At 43.6% G+C, this 20093-nt stretch overlaps 3 protein-coding genes across 5 annotated transcripts in view; 1 reads left to right on the forward strand and 2 right to left on the reverse strand.

Annotated features, from left to right (window-relative positions):
* Window positions 1-9575, reverse strand: part of Tomosyn (syntaxin-binding protein tomosyn) — a 30407-nt gene extending 20832 nt beyond the window's left edge. Inside the window, exons 1-6 of one of the 3 annotated variants that reach the window (XM_064683709.1) lie at window positions 9334-9575; window positions 2830-3304; window positions 2105-2202; window positions 1104-1292; window positions 892-1026; window positions 4-67 (exon numbers count right to left, since the gene is read on the reverse strand). In XM_064683709.1, coding sequence (XP_064539779.1) covers window positions 4-67; window positions 892-1026; window positions 1104-1292; window positions 2105-2202; window positions 2830-2952 — 609 coding nt within the window. In that variant the 5' untranslated portion in view covers window positions 2953-3304; window positions 9334-9575. The remainder of the gene's footprint in view (window positions 1-3; window positions 68-891; window positions 1027-1103; window positions 1293-2104; window positions 2203-2829; window positions 3305-9333) is intronic. The other 2 variants (XM_064683710.1, XM_064683711.1) reach the window with 2 other exon arrangements.
* Window positions 9576-10401: 826 nt separating this feature from the next.
* Window positions 10402-14645, reverse strand: LOC135429393 (TBC domain-containing protein kinase-like protein). Its single transcript, XM_064683674.1, has 5 exons — window positions 14348-14645; window positions 12835-14265; window positions 12559-12765; window positions 11176-11744; window positions 10402-10727 (listed from the first exon to the last, which is right to left on the reverse strand). The coding sequence occupies exons 1-5, from the start codon at window positions 14547-14549 to the stop codon at window positions 10623-10625; spliced, it is 2514 nt and encodes an 837-aa protein (XP_064539744.1). The 5' UTR covers window positions 14550-14645; the 3' UTR covers window positions 10402-10622.
* Window positions 14646-15069: 424 nt separating this feature from the next.
* Window positions 15070-19499, forward strand: Hgsnat (Heparan-alpha-glucosaminide N-acetyltransferase). Its single transcript, XM_064683666.1, has 6 exons — window positions 15070-15382; window positions 15442-15575; window positions 16192-16313; window positions 18006-18180; window positions 18245-18906; window positions 18974-19499. Exons 1-6 carry the CDS (start codon window positions 15239-15241, stop codon window positions 19453-19455), a joined length of 1719 nt encoding a protein of 572 aa, XP_064539736.1. The 5' UTR covers window positions 15070-15238; the 3' UTR covers window positions 19456-19499.
* Window positions 19500-20093: the final 594 nt, after the last annotated feature.

Raw genomic sequence — 20093 nt, forward strand, 5'->3', positions numbered from 1 at the left:
TACCTTGTTTGCATCCAATGGATTATCACATAACGCAATCACAGCACCTGGATGACTAGTTCTAACCCTGAAAGCAATCAGAAATGTCATAAAAATAAATCGGAAAACACTTTTCGTATTTGCAGCTCGAGCGCAAGAAGTCGAATCGAAGAGAAGCATATTTACAGAGCTTCAACAGTTTATCAGTTAAGTTAATATGTCTGATACGTTAAGTTAGAGCCTTAACAGTGCGCTGTTAGTAGAAAGTCGGTAACTGTTAAGTTAATTTAGCTGGCTTCTTCACTTTATGTAGCTGTTATGGTAGGGTTGTGCTTTAACAGTGCGTTTTTAGCGGAAAGTCGTAAACTGTTAACTTTACACTACTGTTATGTTAAATATTTTAGCTTAGACAGTGTGCTGTAAGCAGAAGCTATTTATGTTAACGGCTCAACAACTTGCATTTTACCAGAGCCTCAACAGTGCGCTGTTGGCGTTACGTAGTTAAGTTAATATTTTCACTGCTATGTTAAAAAAAGAGCTTTAACATTGTGCTGTTAGCAGCAGGCATTAATGTTAATGTTTGGTTAAACTGTATTTAACGACTTAAAAAGGGTCATATTTCAAGAGCCTTAACAGTGTGATGTTAAAACAAAATCGTTAACCGTAAACTTCATGTAGCTTTACAGTGCGCTGTTAAGGTCCTAATAGCCATTCGCTGTTGATATATTACATTATATTACAGACTCGGTTAAAAATACGATAACATTTTTAACATCTACTGTTAAAATTGCTATTAGTATTGCTTTTACACCATGTTAGACTGTTACTGTTAATATCGCTTAACCAGCATGTTAGACTGTTACTGTTAATATCGCTTAACCAGCATGTTAGACTGTTACTGTTAATACTCACACTTCAATTGCTTTATTCCAGTTAATAATATATCCGCTAAGTGCAAATGTATCTATGTGAACGACGTGTATGTTACCCTTCTCGGTGCCCACGTACAGCCATTTGCTGCCGACGGGCAAATGTATGCAAGTGACGCTACGAATCGAAAAAAGAAGAAGAAATAGTTAGTGCTATATAAGTTGATTGATTGATTGATTTTGGGATTTAATTACCGCTCGCGCTGAAATTTGAGGCTCTGCACAATTAGCGGCGTCTTTTGGCGTATGCTCCACAAGTGTATGGTATCGTCGGCGGTGACGGTGACCAGGGCGCCCTCATTGACCAGAAATTGGGCAAAGAGCACAGCGCATTCGGATTCGCCCTCGTGTTTGGCATGCGCGTCGACGCCAGGTCGGCCCAAGCTAGAGAAAGGCATTGGGATAGATAAAAATTGGTTATCAAAAGGTATTCTAATTATGCTAAAATCGCTTTAAATGCTGTTAAAAGTGTTTTTTTTTTTGAGGCGCAGCCAACTTAATACGCCGCGGCGTTGCCAGATCGCTTAGGTAACGTATAAAGATAAAGAGCTTTAGGTAAGTTTAAGCATTAAGCATAAAACATTTAAGTGCTGCTTAAGTCACAAATTGAATGCTTTCGAGTGCTATAAAATATTGAAGCGCAGCCAACTTAATGAGCATATAACATGTCTTGGTGCTGCCAGATCGCTCGAGTAACGATTAAGGCTCAAACTGAAATCTTTAGGTGCAGTTTAAGGCATTTCAGATGCTTCAGATGCTTTTCTAGCTGCAGTCAATCTCGTGCTGCCAGACGGTTTTGGTAACGAGTCAAATGCTTGCCAGATCGCTTTAATAATGTATCAATGTCATTTAGTAGAGTTAAAGCTAGCGCAGCCAACTTAATGAGCACACAAAGTATCTTGGTGTTGCCAGTTCGCTCAAGTAACGATTTAGGCTCAAAAGATGCTTCAGAGCTGCCAGATTGTTTGACACAAGTGAAGTTCCAAGTTTCAGATCGCTTTAATAATTTATCAATGTCATTTGAAAGAGTTAAAGCTAATAAAAATATCAAGCGCAGCCAACTTAATGAGCACATAAAGTTTTCATGTTGCCAGATCTGTTAAATAACTATTAAACTGCATTTAATAGATTTTGCCCAACTGTTGTTAGCTAAAGAGCAATAAAAATAAAATGCTTTTCAGTATGCAATAACTTACATGCGTATATAGCCAGATTTATCACCAATCGCTAATAGTTTTTGTACTGGATCGAAGGCAAAGGACGTGGGTGAGTATGGAAAGCCATGGCGAAAGGTCTGTAAAGAACATATATGAGAAAGAATATATATATGCAAATAAATGAAGGGCACTTGGGAGAGGGTTCAATTTGGCATTTGCAGAGGACGTTGCTTGTTGAACGGCACTGTTATAGCCGCGTGTGTCTTATGATAGATTTAATAAAGCGCAACTACCAAATAAAACATCCGCTGGCTACAACAGACGTCAGTTTTTTCACAGTTAACAAAAATGTATTAGGCCTTACCCTTGCAGAAGCCTAGCATTATCTGGACATTAGCAAACTACCCTTCCAACTAAACTTGGCAACTTTCAAGATATTCCATCTAATCTATCTATCTAACAACAAATTTATATCAGAATTATATCACATAACTTCCCTAACGATCAAAAATTGTCTTGAGAAACGCATTCAAAGTCTCACAGCTATGAAAAGTTCAAGCGCAGCCAACTTAATGAGCCTACAAACTATGCCAGTGCTGCCAGATCGCGCAAGTAACGATTTACATTCCAGTGTTGCCAATTTAATAAGTTTTGTAGATATTTTCGATGTTTTCTTTTTTAAGATATTGTCTGCAAGGGTTTTACGGGTTTCGGGTTTTGGATTTCTTAATCTTAAATTCAATTTGCTTGAATTTATCGCTTACTTTTTTTAGTGTAAAATGATCGGCCTTCAATTGCTCGAGTATCTCCTGCTCCTGTCGTATGGCTTGCGGCTGTACGCTTTGTCGAAATCCATCCAGAACTCCTTTAAATGTGAACTTTTTCATTTTTCTAACATGAGTCTCCCACCGCTAATGCCGCCGCCGCCGCCGCCGCCGCTGCTGCTGCTGCTGCTGCTGCTGCTCCTATTTTATTGGATGCAGCAAATGGGTTTTATGGAGCAGCTTTTTTGCTCTTGCTGCTGCTGCTGCTGCTTCTTCTTCTTGTCGCGAGTATAGGTTTCTGTAGAGGTTCGGGACTTGGGAACGTCTTTTAAAACTTGCTCAAATTTGCAGTTTTGGTTTTTTTTTTTAATTGTTTCTCTTCTGATTCGTTTGATTTATTTAGTTATTGGGCTTTGTTTTTTTTTTTTTTGGTGTTTGGGAAGTGAAACTAGGTTAGCAATAGTCGAATTAAGAGCTGTAATCAACGCGAGAGCGGGACAAAAAGTGAAATGCATTAGTTGAAAAACTTTTGTTGCATGTAGCTCTCTAATGGTTGCACACACACACGCACACACACACACACACACATGGACACACACTACAAATGGTGTCTAACAATCTGATGATGCAATAGCAAAACCCACACTCACACACACACACACACTTGGAACACAATTGAACGGAATTGCGCTTCGCTCACAAAAAGCAAGCCACAAAATTCACAAAATCGTTAGCATAGTTTTTAGGGCGCATTAAGGTAAGGCGCACACAAAGTATAGCCCACTTTTCGGGGCGCCCCATCAAAATGCACTTTTCCAATTTGTCCACAGGGAAAGTAACTATTTCAAATAGTTGGAGAACTTTCGAATAGCGAGGACTAAACTGTTTGCAAGCTTTCAGATTTATGGCTGAAATGTAAATTGATGTCATTTGAGTGAGATTGTCTGATTGACTGACTGGCTGATTGATGCTAGAGCTAAGCAGCTGCAGTTTTTCTGTAGTTGTCTGTTTTTATAACGTGATTTTGAAAGGCAAGATACAATATACAAGATATCTTTGTGAATTCGGATTCAGTTGAGTTGTTTCACGTGTTTCGAAACATTCACTTGCCTAAGTGAAAACTCGTGTCATTAGCTACAAACTCATTTTGGGGCATAGAAAATTGCATCAACTCTCGGATAGGCAACCGCTAAAAGCGGCAGAAAATTGTATTGATTTGTAAGCTAAGCAAATATTTCTATAGACTGGCAAAAGCCAGGTAATAGTTAACAGTTAATAATAACTGAAAATTGATTTAATACGAGCTTATTGCCTTACACTAACTTTCAGATTTATGTCTTAAAGTGATTGAGAGAGCTCTTCAGTTTTCTGAGTCATCTTATGAATAGTTAACAAAATGCATTGGTCCAGTTTAGCTCAGCAATGAAAACAAATGTGCTTCATTAAAATGGAAATAGGCAATCAATTAAATCGTCTAACGATCTGATAAGAACAATAACGTTAACGACGGCTTTGTCGCCTGGCACAAGCCGCGCTCGAGTGTCATCTTCATGTTCAATGCAATGGCCGTTGAAAAGGTGCTCGCTATAAAACGAGCAGCGCCGCTTTAGTTTTTAGCAAGTGCGAGCGAGCTGGCAATAAAGAAATGGCAATGAGGGATGGTAATGAGGTTACTGAGTGTGTGTGTGTATTGGTGTGTGTGTGTGTGTGTGTGTGCGATAAATGCGGCTGTGGGCAGTGTCAAGAGTCAAATGTTAAATGGATATAATTGAAAAACGCTGTTGCCCCATTATGTTGCACAACACACACACACACACACACACATTGGAGACCTATGGCAACATATAAGCTCAGTATATGGGTTATAATTGTATAAATGTACATATATATATATATGTGAGTGTAAGTGTGTGTGTGTGTGTGTGTGTATGTATTTGCACTTATTTTTGGGATGGCACACAAATCGATTTTTCGCACACTCATCGCACGTCAACGTTGACGTCGACGTCGACGTCGTTGTCGCTGCCTTTTCTTATTTGCAATTGTTTACGCTTTGTCAAACAAACGAATAATCACACACACACACACACACACACATGCACATAAGCGCTGACTGTGTATTGTGTATCGCCAGGACACACGAGCGCGCAACAGTAGAAGGAAGAAAAAGTGAAAAGCAAATCGCTGGCATACTTTAAATTTAATTTGCGCAAACAAAAGAGCACAAGCACACACACACTCACACACACACACACACACACACTAAGAGGCTGGACACAAGCAGGAACAACAACAACAACAAAACACACGGCGCCTGACCGACGACAACGCGCCGCTGGTCTGTGCCTCCGTGTATGTGTGCGTGTGTGTGTAAGCTGCCTAATGATGATTAAAATGCCATCGCTTGTTGTTGGTTGTGCAAACAGCTCTTGGCGCTGGGAGGCTGAGCACACAAGCTCTCCCACTCTCGCCCACACCCTCTCTCCCGCTCTCTACCTCTCTCTCTCTTATATGTATGTATGTAGATGTGTGCACGTATAGATAACCTCGATTTACAGATTTTTCGCACACATGCACACAAATAGCTGTACGTTTTTTCTTGTACTTTTGTTGGTGTCTTTCTGTGCTGCTTGCTTGTTGCTACTCACTTGGATTTACTCTAGGTTTTTGTTTTTTTTTTTTGATTTATGTACGCTTTGGCGCCTGATGCCTGCACCCATCAAACTTGCCCGCGCCCTTGTCGCGCGTTTTTCTATTCTTTTTATCTTTTTTCTGACAAACAACAATAACAAGGCACACGCAAAAAATTAATAAAAAAAAAAACAATAAAAAAAAAAATAAATGAAACAGTCAATTTTCGTTTTCAGCCAAGTTTAGCGCAATTTCAATGTTTAGTATTAGTAGCAGTATTTTAGTGCTTTTCGTATTTGGATTATCTTTAGCATATATTTAAGTATTTTTCGCACTAATAACAAAAATATGTGTATCAATTGATTTTTCACTAGAAAAAGCCACACTCGCACACACGCGCGCACGCACACACATGCAGGCAGAGACGAGACAACGACAATAACGGCACATACAAAAAAAAAAAAAAGAAGAAACAACGTAGACGGAGTCAAAGTCGAAGTCGGATACACGGCGGATATGTAAGACGAGACAAAATGCTGCTGGTTAGCTGGTTAGTTGGCTACTGGAGCTGCTGCTGCTGCTGCTGGCGCTTTGGCTGCTGCTAGCGCTGCTGCTGCTGCTGCCGCTGCTGCTGCTGCTGCTGCTGCTGCTAGCGCTGCTGAAGCTGAGCTCAGTGGCGTCGCTTTGGTCGTGTTTGTAAAGGCATTTTTTGCACCTTGCTTGGCGCACGCGAGGACAACGTGAGAGCGCACGAGCGCGCTGTCAACCCTGATGAAGCACGTTCGCTCTTTAACTTACGCTCTCTCCCTGTCTGTCACCCACAACAGCTGCACGCGGGCGCTTCCCACTCACGCACACACATACACTCTCGCTCTCTCTTTCTCTCTCTCTCTCTCTCTCTCTCTCTCTCGTTAACAATTGCGCGCTATTTGCTTGCGTTGAGACATAACAAAAAATTTACTGTTGCATAGCGCGGGGCGCGGAGCGCTTTTTATTACAGTTAGTCGCTGTTGTTGCAATCTTTGCCTGCAAATGGCACAATTTGCAAACGTTTTGCCACATTCTTTGTAATTTATGTGCCATGTGTAAGTGTGTGTGTGTGTGTGTGTGTACGTGTGCGCGCACGTGTGTGTGAGAGTGTGAGTGCTCGTAGTAGCTGCGCATTGCGCATGCTTACGCTAAGAGGCGCCCCGTCGTGTCCTAGCAGGACGTTGGGTCGCACACAATGCGAATCGTGGTGAAACCGTTTTTTGCGCGCGCGGTCACATGACACGAATCCCATACACACTCACACACACTCGCACACACACACACGCACGCACGCACACAGGGACACACAAATCTGTTGAGGTAGCAAGCAAAAAGCAAACAAGCCCCTCCCCCACCCCCAGCTACTGGCAATAGGCTTTGATTTTGTTTAAATTATATATGAGCGTGTGTTGCTTTAGTTCACATATTTATTGCACGCACACACGCACGCACGCACACACACAGTCACATGCACACATGCACATTCAGAACAATTATAAGCATTTACGTTAGCGAAACATTTGTGTAGAAGGAAACGTTGCACGTTATTTGGCCAAAAGGAAAGTCTAAACTGAACATCCGCGTTGCGCTCAACACTTTTGCTGCTGCTGCTGCTGCTGCTGCTGCTGCTGCTGATGTGTGTATGTGTATGTGTGTGTGCGTGTGTGTGCCGCGCAGTTTGAACGTGTATGTATATGCCCAATTAGAGAGGAGCGCATGTCGCAAACGTTTGCAATCGTGACGAGTCACGAGTCTAGAAATCTAATTAAACATAGATATATATATCTTTATATAACAATGTATATATAATGTTATATATATTAAGAATATATTTGTCATTTTTAATCAAATTAATAATGTTGAAAATCCAATTCTTTGGAAATTGTTTCCAGCTTCAAAAAGATACATAACAACTTATATAAACATATATTCAATTTAACTATTGCTGCTGGATTTGAACCAGCGACTGATCACTTGACCAAATAGACATTTGCCGCTGAGTTTGAAGTTTATGAGTTGTTTTATGCAAAGTTCGACCCGAATGGAAGCTTTAGTTTAAATGTCAGTTTCATAGTCGTTTAAGCTCTACTTTGATCGCCTTCTATTCACTCGGGGCTAAATCTTTAACTAGATTTAAATAAAAGCTTTCATTGTTAATGCAAGTTACTTAAAGTAACCCCCAAATGGGAAAAAACTATTTTTTACAAATAAAATAAATATTCAAATACAAACGACGCTTCAAATTTGAAAGCTTCGAATGTAACGAAGCTCCCAACTTTTAGAATTTCTATAGCATGCTTATGTACACATATTCAAGATTTCTACAGAATGTGTTTAAAATCTTTGTCGCAAATTTTGACTTTACTAAATTTTAATATTTTACAAATTCGAATCAACTCAAGATCCGTTTCAATAAACGAGCAAGCCCCAGATAAAATAATAATATTAAATATAATTAATATAGACAAAAATTAAATGAATATTCGTATTCTGATTGGATTGAAAATCATCCATCTCTATGCCCAATACACACACGCAGCATACACAATTGGTCAGTTTAAAATAAATAATATATACAAAAATTAAATGAATATTCGTGTTCCTATTGGATTGAAAATCATCCATCTCTATGCCCAATACACACACACACACGCATACATACACACTTGGTCAGCTTGGCAGCAGTTATGCAAAGCAGCGTCTCTTTGGTGAGCGTCGCGTCGCGTCGCGTCGAGTCGAGTCGCTTTAGGGTTGCCGCAGAGCAGAGCTTTGATTTGCGTTCACCCTGTCTCTAGGCCTAGTGCGCAATTTGGGCCAAGCGGCAATCCTGAAGCCATGGCCTGGAATCGATACTTGTTGTCCTCACACACACACACACACACACAGGCACACACTCATCAAAAATTTAATCAACCCAAATGTAAATACACGCATACAAACACGCGCACACATAATAGTAAAAAATTTGCATTGAAATTGTAATGAGTTATGCCGTTAAATGTGCTCCACTCCGCAGCCGCTCAGTCGCTTAACAGTTAGCCGAGGGCGGCCATATTAATAACAACTCTCTCTCCCCCATACACAGCAATACACGCATACACACCAGTATGTATACACTCGACCCATTAACACACAGAAAAGTATGCAATAAAAAAATGGCCAAGCTCTTGCGTCATATGCCCAGGAATCATCTTGGAATCGTGTTTGCAAATACGCACACTAACACACACGCACGCACACAATTTATCATCCCAATAAGAAACTTGTTGGGCAGGCACGCGCGCGTCAGCCACCACCAGCAGCAGCGGCGGCGGCAGCGGCAGGCGCTGTCGCCGTCGCCATCAGTTGGCGGTCTGTTGATAGCAATATGAGGGCGCCATAAACAACAAATGCGCTGGTGGTGGCAGCCCCACAACCATACCACAACCTCCATTGTTTGCGTGAGTGTGTGTGTGTGTGTTGAGCGAGATTACAAAAAGACTTCATCATTTTCGTTTAAGTGATTCATTGGTCAGTTAAATAGTTTTTATGATGCTGCGCGCAATGACGCCGACGCCGACGCTGACGTTGACGACGCAGCTGCTGCGCACACACACTACGCCAAAGCATGTTGTCATTTTTATCAGCATATGCATGTACCTATACACACACACGTACACATGTGCATGAGTATTGTACAATTTGCAAACACAAAAAAAAAAGAGAAGAAAAAAAGTAAAACGTTGACGCTGCAAACATAACATCATCAGCGAACAAAAACAACGACAACAACAACAACAACAAAAACGTACAAATTCCATTTCACAAAATACATTCAGACACCCCCACAGAAAATGCGCCCACCTGTTTCATTGCGTTTGGCACTGCGTTGTATATATATATACACTTATATAGAGATATATATGTGTGTGTTGACATCTGCACGCGTGGCCAATTAATTAATGCATTGCGTCGCAATTGTTGTTACGCGTATTGCAATTTTCGCACCTGAATTTCAACGCGCAGAACTTTTTCTCTTTTATACTTTTTTTTTCTTTAATTTTTTTTATTGCTCTTACGTTAACTTTAATCGTGTCGTGTGAAGCAACTTCATCGAACTGAGCCACCAAGTAAACAAACGTAATTTGCGCAACGTGAAGCTAACATAGGGCTGTTAACGCTGACAGCTTCGTAAGCTGCAATATCTGCACTGCTACCGCCAATCGGAGCACTTTTGCGTAAAATGCAAAACGTTCATGTAAAATGCGTAAATTACGCACAAAAGGCAACAATATTTCTGTTAAGTACAGTAACAGCAACGCAAAAATCAGCGGACCTAACGCAAAAATGAGCCGCAGATTCTGTTAAAATTTGTACATTTTAAAAGAAAACTTGATTTGAAGACATTGAAGACAGAAAATTGTTGATTGGAAAATAAATTTCATTTTAGTAACTCAATTCATAAGACAGCAAAAATCGATTTAAAATCAAATGTTAAGTTAATATTAAAAAATTATTTTTCAAATGTAAAAATAACATTTTTTAAGTAAAATTAGAAATTATTAAAAAAAATCAAATTAAATTAATGTAGTTGCAGAACAAATGGGAAAAATCACGAATAAAATGCCATCAAGAATCGTTTTAGTTTGGACAATCAAAAAGGGAGTTTTGTAATTAAGGGCATTTATTAGGAATTTGGGAATTAGGGGAGTTACCTATTGGATCTTTCTACCCAATTCTCGCCAAAATCAGTCCATTTTTCTATCTAGAGCCTTGCGCATTGCTTGTCTTGAAAATCTCGAAAACGATCGGATCATAAGCACCGAAGTTAACAAAGAAATTTCATGCATATTTTTACCGAACCGAAAGGGAAGGCGATATAATTACATGCTTGTTCAAAGTATTGAAAATATGAAAATAATTCGAGCATAATCGAGTACAATGCAGATTTATAAAACTTGGTTAATACACACAATATGCTTATTTACATAGACATAATATAAATTGCTATATATATATGGATATATATACATATGTATATGTATATGTATATGTATATACGATTATAAAAGTGTACAATTAATGCGGTTTGAGCTTAAGCTAGGATTGGGAGCCAAGCGAACTGGCATTAACGGGAGCCACGCAGCGCCCGATCAATTCGAGATGAGTATATTTGGCTCAATTGAGTGGAGGACATTGAAGCCCTTGTGTAGGATGCAGGTGCGCAGCACGCCGCAGGCGACCAAAAAGTGAGAGAACTGCAAAGACAGCAAAAAATATTAGTTACAAGTACAAAAAATTGCTCTAGTCGAAAGGGCCCGACTAGGTATACACCAAACCTATAGACTAGGCTAAATAGAATCCCAAATAAATTCGGCTCCTATAGTCCGATCTTTGCCAGATTTGGCAGAGCTTAAAATTAAAGCTTATATGCTGCTAAGCGCAAGGCTTTGCCTTTTGAAATTGTGTGCAGCAATGCAGAAAGTTGAATATTTCCAATCTGTCTAATCCGTAAACTATCTACTATATATATATCTACCTAACTATGGCATCTGCCATATATATATCTAGCCACAAGTGTGTTATGTGTGATCAAGAACTCATATGCCTTATGGAATCGATGAGGCTTCCTTCTGCCTGTTTTACCTACAAGTGCCCTCTGCTTAAACGATTTCAGTTTTTGTCCAGCTTCAAGTACAAACTGACCTCGACGGCGTGCTGATGAATATTGCTGACACAGACGACAATGCGTTGGCGCAGCTGCGCCTCCAGCTGCGGCACTTGCAGCGCCTCGAGACGCTGCTCGCCCAGCTGCACGGTGGCAAAGGGTATATTGATGCTGTGCGGCACATGGACGCGTCCGTATTCGACAACGCTGCGCAAATCGATGAGGGCCAGCTGCTGGGGCGTCTGCATCAGCAGCTGATGTACATCCTTGGCGCTAATGCGTGGACACTGCTCCGACTGCAGATGGCGCAGCTCCACATCCGCCAGCCCAATGTCCAGAGCATGCGTCGCCTGCGTCCGCAGCGCGTGCTGGCGATGCGTGATGCTCTTCGGCGTGCACTCGTACATCTTCTGCGACTCGATCACACAGCTCTCCATCACAATGTCGGGCAGGTCGGAGAAGAGCAGTATGCACTCGTTGAACCCGGAGCTGAGCAGCGTGCTCTTCAGCTGCTTCAGTATCGCGACGCCAATGAACAGCGGATACGAGCTGTCGCCCAGCATCAGCTTGTCCCACAGATGCAATATCTTATGCAGCGGAAATACATCTGCATAAAAAAAGAGAAGCCATTTGAATACATGTATATATAGATGCATAGTTAACTGTGTGTTCCGGCTGACTGACTGATTGACTGACTGACTGATTGATTGATAATCCACGAACAGCCCAAGGCAACATAAATGGGGCATTCCACGTGCAGCTGTGGAAAATTGGTGGAAAACTGTTGTGTGAAACTGTACATTTGATTACCAGCCGATTTGCCTAAAACTCATTTTCAAAGTTCCTTAAGAAAAATAAATTTTTAAAGTTTTCACACTTTTCGCAAATTCACCCCTTGGTGAAAATGGGGTGAAAGATGAGAAATATTGAGTTCAAAGATCTTTGTGAAAATAAATTTGAGACGTGTTTCACATTTATCCGTCTGGGGGAAATATGTTACAAAATGTTGCATTCCACTTATATTTCACCATTTCATCTAAGTGGAAAATTTTGCATTCTATCAACATTCCATCTGCGTATTCCACCTTTTTATCTGGGTGGAATATGTTACAAATAGTTGCATTTCCTTCAACATTCCGCCATTCGGCCAATATTCCACCATTCCATCTGGGTGGAAAATGTTGGATTCTACTAATGTTCCACTATTCCATCTGCTTTAAATATATTGCAAAAAGTTGAATTTCATTCAACATTCAGCCATTCCATCTGGGTATTCCACCAATATTCCACCTTTCCACCTATATTCCACCAAAGCAGGTGAAATTACTAAAACCACGTATTAAGGCGTGAAGTGCGCGCCGTCCATCAGTCAGTCAATCAGCTGGTGAATCAGTCGAACAGGACACACAGGATCTACATACGTGAGAACATGGTCAAGAACCAGGGTATGGCGAACAGCTCCGGGATGAAGTTAATGCTGGCCAAGTGCTGCGCCAAGAGGGGCTCATGGAACGCGCTCAGCTGTGAAAATTTGCTCAGATATTCCTTAATAATAGCCGAGTTATCCTTCAGGAAAAACCACTGCAGATACTTCGGTATGAAACGGTACAGACTCAGAAATGCGAGCTCTCAGAGAAGATTACAAGAGAGATGATCAGATTATTATGCCTAGAAGAGAATTGCAATTGAATTGATACCCTCATTGTTGAAATTGAGATAGAGAAAGGGCGCGGTCAGCGAGTCGAGTCCCTGCCAGTAGACATACTGCGGATGGGCCGTCACCCAGGCCTTGAGCAGGCGCTTCAGCTTCCGATGGCCGTCCGGCGAGGAGAGCAGCTCGTCGTACTGATGGCAGCGCGGTATGTCCACCTCGATCTGGCGATCCGTGCTGGTCGCCGTAAACTTGTCGATTTTCGCATAGCTCGCATTGGGCAGCACGCCCAGCAGGGCCGCCCAAATGGGGCCGCGCAGCAGCGGTGGTATATCAATGGCCGCCTCCCGGTGCAGCTGCTCGGCCGTGTGCGGATAGCCCTGGAGCAGCCGTGTAAAGAGACGGACGCGCCGGAATTGATACTCAATGTCGCGTTCGCGTATGAGCAAAGGCAGTTCTTGCTGTTGTAGCTGCTGCTGCTGCTGCTGCTGCTGTTGCTGCTGCTGCTGCTGCTGCTGCTGCTGCTGCTGCGGCTGCAGGCGTTGCGCGTGCAGCAGCGGAAAGTAAACGCTGGCCGGCAAGCGGCTGAGTCGCTGCAGCAGCGGCTGCAGCTTGAGCAGCACCACACGCTCGTCCATCAGATGCGATTGGCTGCGCGGCGGGCAGACGCTGGCGCCGCTCAGTCGAACAATTTGCGGCAGGGCCAAGATGGGCGCCTCGCTGCGTATGAGTCCCTCCTTTTTCAGTTCCGCCTGCACATCCCCGCCGGCCAGCTGCCACAGGTGATAGATTTGCGCCAGCGGACAGCGCAGCAGCAGCAGCGGCAACGACTCCACGGCGGCCGGCTGCGCTTGCCCATCCACGCCCAGCTGTGCGAAGCAGGCGTGCTGCAGCAGCTCGGCGGGCAGCGGTCGCTGTGCCGGCAGCACGCTCAGACAACGCTCGAGCAGCTCGCGCACGGCGAGCGGCAGCTGCTGATATCGCTCCCAGCGCTGATGTTCGCGCGCTATTTTCTCGACAACGCCGCCGGTGGTCGCGTTGCGCGCAAAGGCCAACAGCTTCCAGGCAATGTTGCTCAGCTTGAGTTTGGGCCAGAGCTCCGTTTGCAGCAGCTGCTCCAGCAGCAGCATGGCCCAGGCCCAAATATCGCTCTTGATGTTATCGTTGGCGCCAAGCAGACGCTCCGGCGCCATATAGCGTATATTGCCAATGGGAAAGGGCACATAGGCGCCGCCCTTGGTCATATAATGCATGCCATAATTGAAGAGCTTGACGCGCACAGCTCCCGCGCGGCTCTCCACGAGTATGTGACGCGGCTCCAGATTGTGCACGACCAGCTTGTGTCCGTGCAGCACATTCAGACCGCTGGCCACCTGCTGGAAAATGCACAGCATCTGTGTGAGGGTCGTCGGCGCTTGCCGCTTCACGTGCTCCTCCAGCGTGCAGCCCATGTACTCCGAGACCACAATGGTGCGCTCTAGAAATAAGAAGACACTGGATTAAATTGTATACATGGCAGGCGTGGGGATGCAGTTGGCCATTGTGATTCCTGTGTTTACCATGCTTGCTGCGCACCACGTCCAAGTACTGACACAAATGCTCATGCTGCAGCTCCTTGAGCCGCTGGGAACGCCCCAAAATTGCTATCGAATTCGGCGTCAGGGGCAGGCCATTGCTGCCGCAGACATCGCCCGGATGCAGTTTGGCAAAGAAGGTGATGGCGCAGAGGCGTCGCGTCTCCGTCGAGCCGCCAGTGGCCATTTGGGTGGCAGGCGCTAATCAAAACACACAGCCACGGGGCCTGTGTAGCCAAAGGGCAGCAAAATTATTTGCCACTCATCAGCGCAATCAGCTGTTACGTGCAGCGTTATCGTTATCGATAAACAGCATTCATTGTCAAACACTGCTTGACCATTGCGCAACACTGCAACAAGTTTGTTTATGCTGATGCACTAACAGTGTGACCCCCAAGACTTTCACAAGTTATATGAAACGCACTCAATTATTAATGAACATTTTTTAAAAATATAGATAAACAATTAATTATTAGTAAAATATATTTATATTTTATTTGAAAAGTAATTGCAGTAATTGCTTGTCCTTTATGCTATTTTGATTTTTTTGTTGAGTCTAGAACAATTGTCTCTTGCCACCATGTGGTAAGAGTATTCAATATTCACCATGCTGCCATTTGCTGCAGCTACTTGGTATATTTTTGTTGTTGTGTTTGTGTTTGTGTTTTGTTTTTATTGCGCACTCGAAATAGTTTCCATTTCGTTTTGTATATAAAAAAAAAGGCGTTGATATGGCAATTTTGCAGCAGCTTGAGCGCAGTTAGTCGTCAACGGCGCCATATCGAGTGCGCGCTCCGCACTGCCGCGAACTGGCAAACAATTTGAGAATTCTGTCTGAATTAGACTTGAATTGCGCTTCGCAACGTTGTCACAAGCATGTCGTTTCTGGTTGAGTATACGGAGCCCCATTGGCGGGATTTGGATATGCGCGCCCTGGGCGCCGACGAGGCCTACATGTATTTGCAATCGGAGCATGCGGAGGCCAGCTATCTATATACCCTTTCCGATGAATGTTATACGGTATGTCAACACAGTTTCCCGCCACATTGCAGTTAAAAAGCTTGCTGTTGTTTTTGCAGTGTCCGTTTACCAAAGTGAAAGCTCTGCCCGCCGCTGGCTCGCTGCCGCTGGAACCGTTAAAGCTCAGCACCGCATACCCGTTGAGTTTCAAAATTTATGCACACGATCAGGGTCACTATGCCTACGAGAATGTGTATGTGTTGCAATCGGTGTGTGCGTGTGTGTGTGTGTGTGCGCACGTGTGCGTGTGTGTGTCTTACTAGGTTCTAGAGTTGAGCGCGTTTCGTGTTTTTGTCGTGACACGATGCAAGCGCGTGATCGTGTTCAGGAAAAAAAGGGATTTTTAAACTGATCTAATGAGCTTTTTGAATCATTCTGAGTTGAAATGTAGTTGATATTGCTTTTTATCAAGCTTAGAAAAGGAAAGTACGCTAAATATTATCGGTTAAATGTTACAAAAGCTCTAAAGATAATGATAAATGTTCGTTTAAACTAAACTATCGAGTCCGGCTTGAAAGTTGAATTAGCTATATATATCGTGTCTAGATCGAAGACCATATTTCCAAAATTTTGTCTTCTGTTGGTAACGTGTTGCCATCTCTACTACGCTCATATGCTATCTGCATATGCATATATAGTATATACATACATACATATTTATATGGCTCCAGTTGCAATTATATTATCATGACATCTGTTTACACGCTATTCTTATTAGTGTGGGCGTGTGTATATATGTGTGTGTGTGTGTGCACTTTATTCACTTGATTTCTCTTTTATGCGCTTCTCCTCTTTCCACACCCCCGCAGCTCATCTTTGTGCGCGCTGCGTCGCAGCGATCTTCAAGAATTTGGCGTATATAACCTCACACTGCTGGCGAATGGCAGCTGCAGCTTTGCCGTTGACAAGCCCGGCGTGCCCATTAATTACGGTAAGTGCCGATTTCCTCCGTTAGCCAATCTAATCGCCATTATCATCAAAATATCATCTATAATGTAAAAGCTTAGGCAGCATATTGAGGGTTTTGTTGTTGTTGTTGTTGCTTAGATCAAAAGTCGTACAGTATTCAGTCGATAATAAGAACATTGAGAATTAAGAATTGGATGATTAGTCATTCTCAATGTTCAATCTATATTTGTTCTTATTTTCGACAAATGCTTTAAACATTTTTTCTCAGCTTTGAGTATATATAGTATAGTATATTATATCGGCTGCCAATTTGCGAGTGACTACTGTAGCACAAATTTTTACAGATTCAGCTAAATTGGGCTTAATGTTGGGGTTTTTTCCCAGTTTCTCGGAACGGTCTGTTGTTCGTTTGTAATTGGAATTGGAATTTTCATACATATGGTTATAGAAAATATTCAGGGAATGGTTTTTGACATACAAGGCATACGACGCTACCTTTTAAGGCGAGTCTATTCCAAATTGTGGCGAGAATGGGGGAATGGCTCCAAAAGTGGGTTTGTTTTCAATCTGCGCACATTATTCGGGAACGTACCAAGTTTGGCGTATATAGCATTTATGAGTTCTGCTTAAAAGATCTAGGCTTAAAATCGATTTTTATCGATATCGAAATGGTCTGAGATTACTCTCTCTCTCTCTCTGTCTCTATCCCTCAATATTACTCTCTCTCCCTATCTCTGTATCTCTATACATTTCTCTCTCTCTCTCTCTCTCTCTCTCTCTCTATCCCTCTATCTTTCTCTCTACCTCTCTTTCTCTCGCTGTCTCTCTTTTTCTTAGCCTATCTCCTTTTCTGTATCAACCGTGGTCTATTTTACAATTCTCTCTTGTGCTGTGTCCTTAAACGTTTTACAAGCACTTTAGGTTTTAGTACAGGCTTAAACATTTTAACCGATTGGCGACAGATGATATGGTATGATTCTTAAACGTTTTACTGGCAGACTTTTAAGGCTCCCCTTATCATATTCGAATTCCTCGATTTGTTTCTCCCTATGGTGATTGAATTCCTCAATTCATCTCTCCTTTTGATATTTGAATTCCTCGATTCGTCTTTCTCTATGATTCCTTAACTCGTAAACGTTTAACTGGCAGAGCAGGCACACGTGCTAAGTCTGTCTTTATGAAATTTAAATATCTTGCCTTGTAAACGTTTTACTGGCAGCGCTGCCACTTGCTGAGTCTGTCCTTATGATTAATTAATCGATATGTCTCTCATTATATTCGAATTCATCGATTTATCTCTCCCTAAGATATTTAAATTCCTCGATTCGTAAACGTTTTACTGGCAGCGCTGAATTCCTCGATTCGTCTCTCCTTATGATATTCGAATTCCTCGATTACTGGCAGCGCTGAGTTCCTCGATTCGTCTTTTCCTTTAATATTTAAATTCCTCGATTCGTAAACGTTTTACTGGCAGCTCTGCACACGTGCTGATTCTGTCCTCATGATATTCGAATCCTCAATTCATCTCTCTCTAATATATTTAAATTCCTCAATTCGTAAACGTTTTACTGGCAGCGCTGAATTCCTCGAATCGTGTCTGCTTATGATATTCGAATTCCACGATTCGTCTCTTCTCCTATAATATATAAATTCATTGATTCGTAAACGTTTCACTGGCATCCATTTAATTGACATACTGTACCTACTCCTTCAGCCTTCCTGTCCGTCTTTGTGCTGGTGGCAGCGCTGGTAATCCTGCTGAAGCTGGTCAGCTGTGCCTGGAAGCGTTACCGCTACGATGAGGCTGCCGCCGTGGCGGACAGCATTGGGGATGCCGCGGCGAAGGCGACGCAGCGCAAGCGGCTGCGCAGTCTGGACACGTTTCGAGGGTAAGCGAATACCCTGTAAAACTAAATAACCTGTTTAACAGACTTGCTTTGGCCTTTGTTGCAGCCTGTCCATTGTGCTGATGATATTCGTGAACAGCGGCGGCGGCGGCTACAGCTGGATTGAGCACGCCGCCTGGAATGGCCTCCATCTGGCCGATCTAGTCTTTCCCAGCTTCCTCTGGATCATGGGCGTTTGCATACCTCTCTCGATAAAGGCGCAGCTGGGGCGTGGCATTAGCAAAGCTCGGATTTGCGGACGCATCATTTGGCGCTCGTGCAAACTGTTTGCGATCGGGATCTGTCTCAATTCGACGAATGGCCCCCAGCTGGAGGAGCTGCGTCTGATGGGCGTGCTGCAGCGTTTCGGCATCGCCTTCCTGATTGTTGGCCTGCTGCATACCGTGTGCAGTCGGCGGGATCAGCTCAGTCCGCAGCGCGCCTGGCAGCGCGCCATCTATGACATCTGCCTGTTCAGCGGGGAGCTGGCCGTGCTCCTGGCCCTGATTGCCGCCTATTTGGGGCTCACGTTTGGCCTGCCCGTGCCGGGCTGTCCGCGCGGCTATCTCGGACCCGGCGGCAAGCACAACAATGCCGCCAATCCCAATTGCATTGGCGGCGCCGCCGGCTACATTGATCGCCAGGTGCTGGGCAATGCCCACATCTATCAGCATCCGACGGCCAAATATGTGTACGATGCAACCGCCTTCGATCCGGAGGGTGTCTTTGGTAAGTTCAGGGGGAACCGGCTTTTCCACATCCAACTCACACTTTCTTCTCCGTTCTTCCTTTGCAGGCTGCCTGCTGAGCGTGGTGCAGGCGCTGTTGGGCGCCTTTGCCGGCGTCACGCTCCTGGTGCATGCCACGTGGCAGGCGCGACTGAAGCGCTGGCTGCTGGGCGCCACGCTCCTGGGCCTGCTGGGCGGCGCTCTGTGCGGCTTCTCCAGGGAGCAGGGCGTCATACCGGTTAACAAGAATCTGTGGTCGCTCTCGTTTGTGTTCGTGACCGTTGCCCTGGCTCTGGTGCTGCTCTCGCTGCTCTACTATGTGATCGATGTGCGCCAGTTGTGGTCCGGCTATCCGTTCACCGAGTGCGGCATGAATGCCATCATCATGTATGTGGGCCACACGATTATGCACAAAATGTTGCCCTGGCATTGGCGCATCGGTGCGATGAATACGCACTTTCTGCTGCTGCTGGAGGCCGTGTGGAACACGCTCATCTGGGTGGGCATCGCTCTCTACCTGGACGCGCGACAGTTCTACTATAGTCTCTAAACCGTTTGTCGAATTTGTCAATTAAATAACATATGTTTCTCCCATGTGAACTTTATCTCAATCTGGCTGGAGCGAACTTCATCTATAGATGCCCCAATGGCATGCTCATAATATATTATTACCATATATATATATGTATATATATATATAGTATATCGGAGCAGTTGCGCGATTAATTACATTCTCAACTATGACAGCAAAGTAGTTGAAATACCCTTCAGATCTATTTCTATGCTCGACTGACTAATTCTGTGGCAACTATATAATATAGTGGTTCGATGTGGACAGGGATTTGCCTCTATATGAAGTGAAGCTTGCTGGAATCTTGCGTAACTAGTTTTTCGGGGGTTGCCTACCTTTAAGGGATCCATCTATAAAGGTCTGCACCCGGAAAAAAGGCTGACTGAAGCATGCTTTGAACTAGCTTCCTGCCTTGAGGCACGGTCCACATTTTCTACATGCAGGAACGCAGCTTTTGGTTTAAGCCACTGAAAATATTTTATACATTTTAATTAAACAATTCTATGTGAATTTATAATTGCTAAAAATGTTGCAAGCCTTACCGTTTCCATCCAAAATTGGCATCTTCCCAAGAGGGTTAGATAAAATAAATGGTTGTGGCCCACTTTTCGGGTTTC

Source organism: Drosophila montana, unplaced genomic scaffold, assembly GCF_035044405.1.
Source record: "Drosophila montana isolate Dmon_TW-CO22-7 unplaced genomic scaffold, ASM3504440v1 contig_2666_1, whole genome shotgun sequence".
NCBI classification, from domain to species: domain Eukaryota; kingdom Metazoa; phylum Arthropoda; class Insecta; order Diptera; family Drosophilidae; genus Drosophila; species Drosophila montana.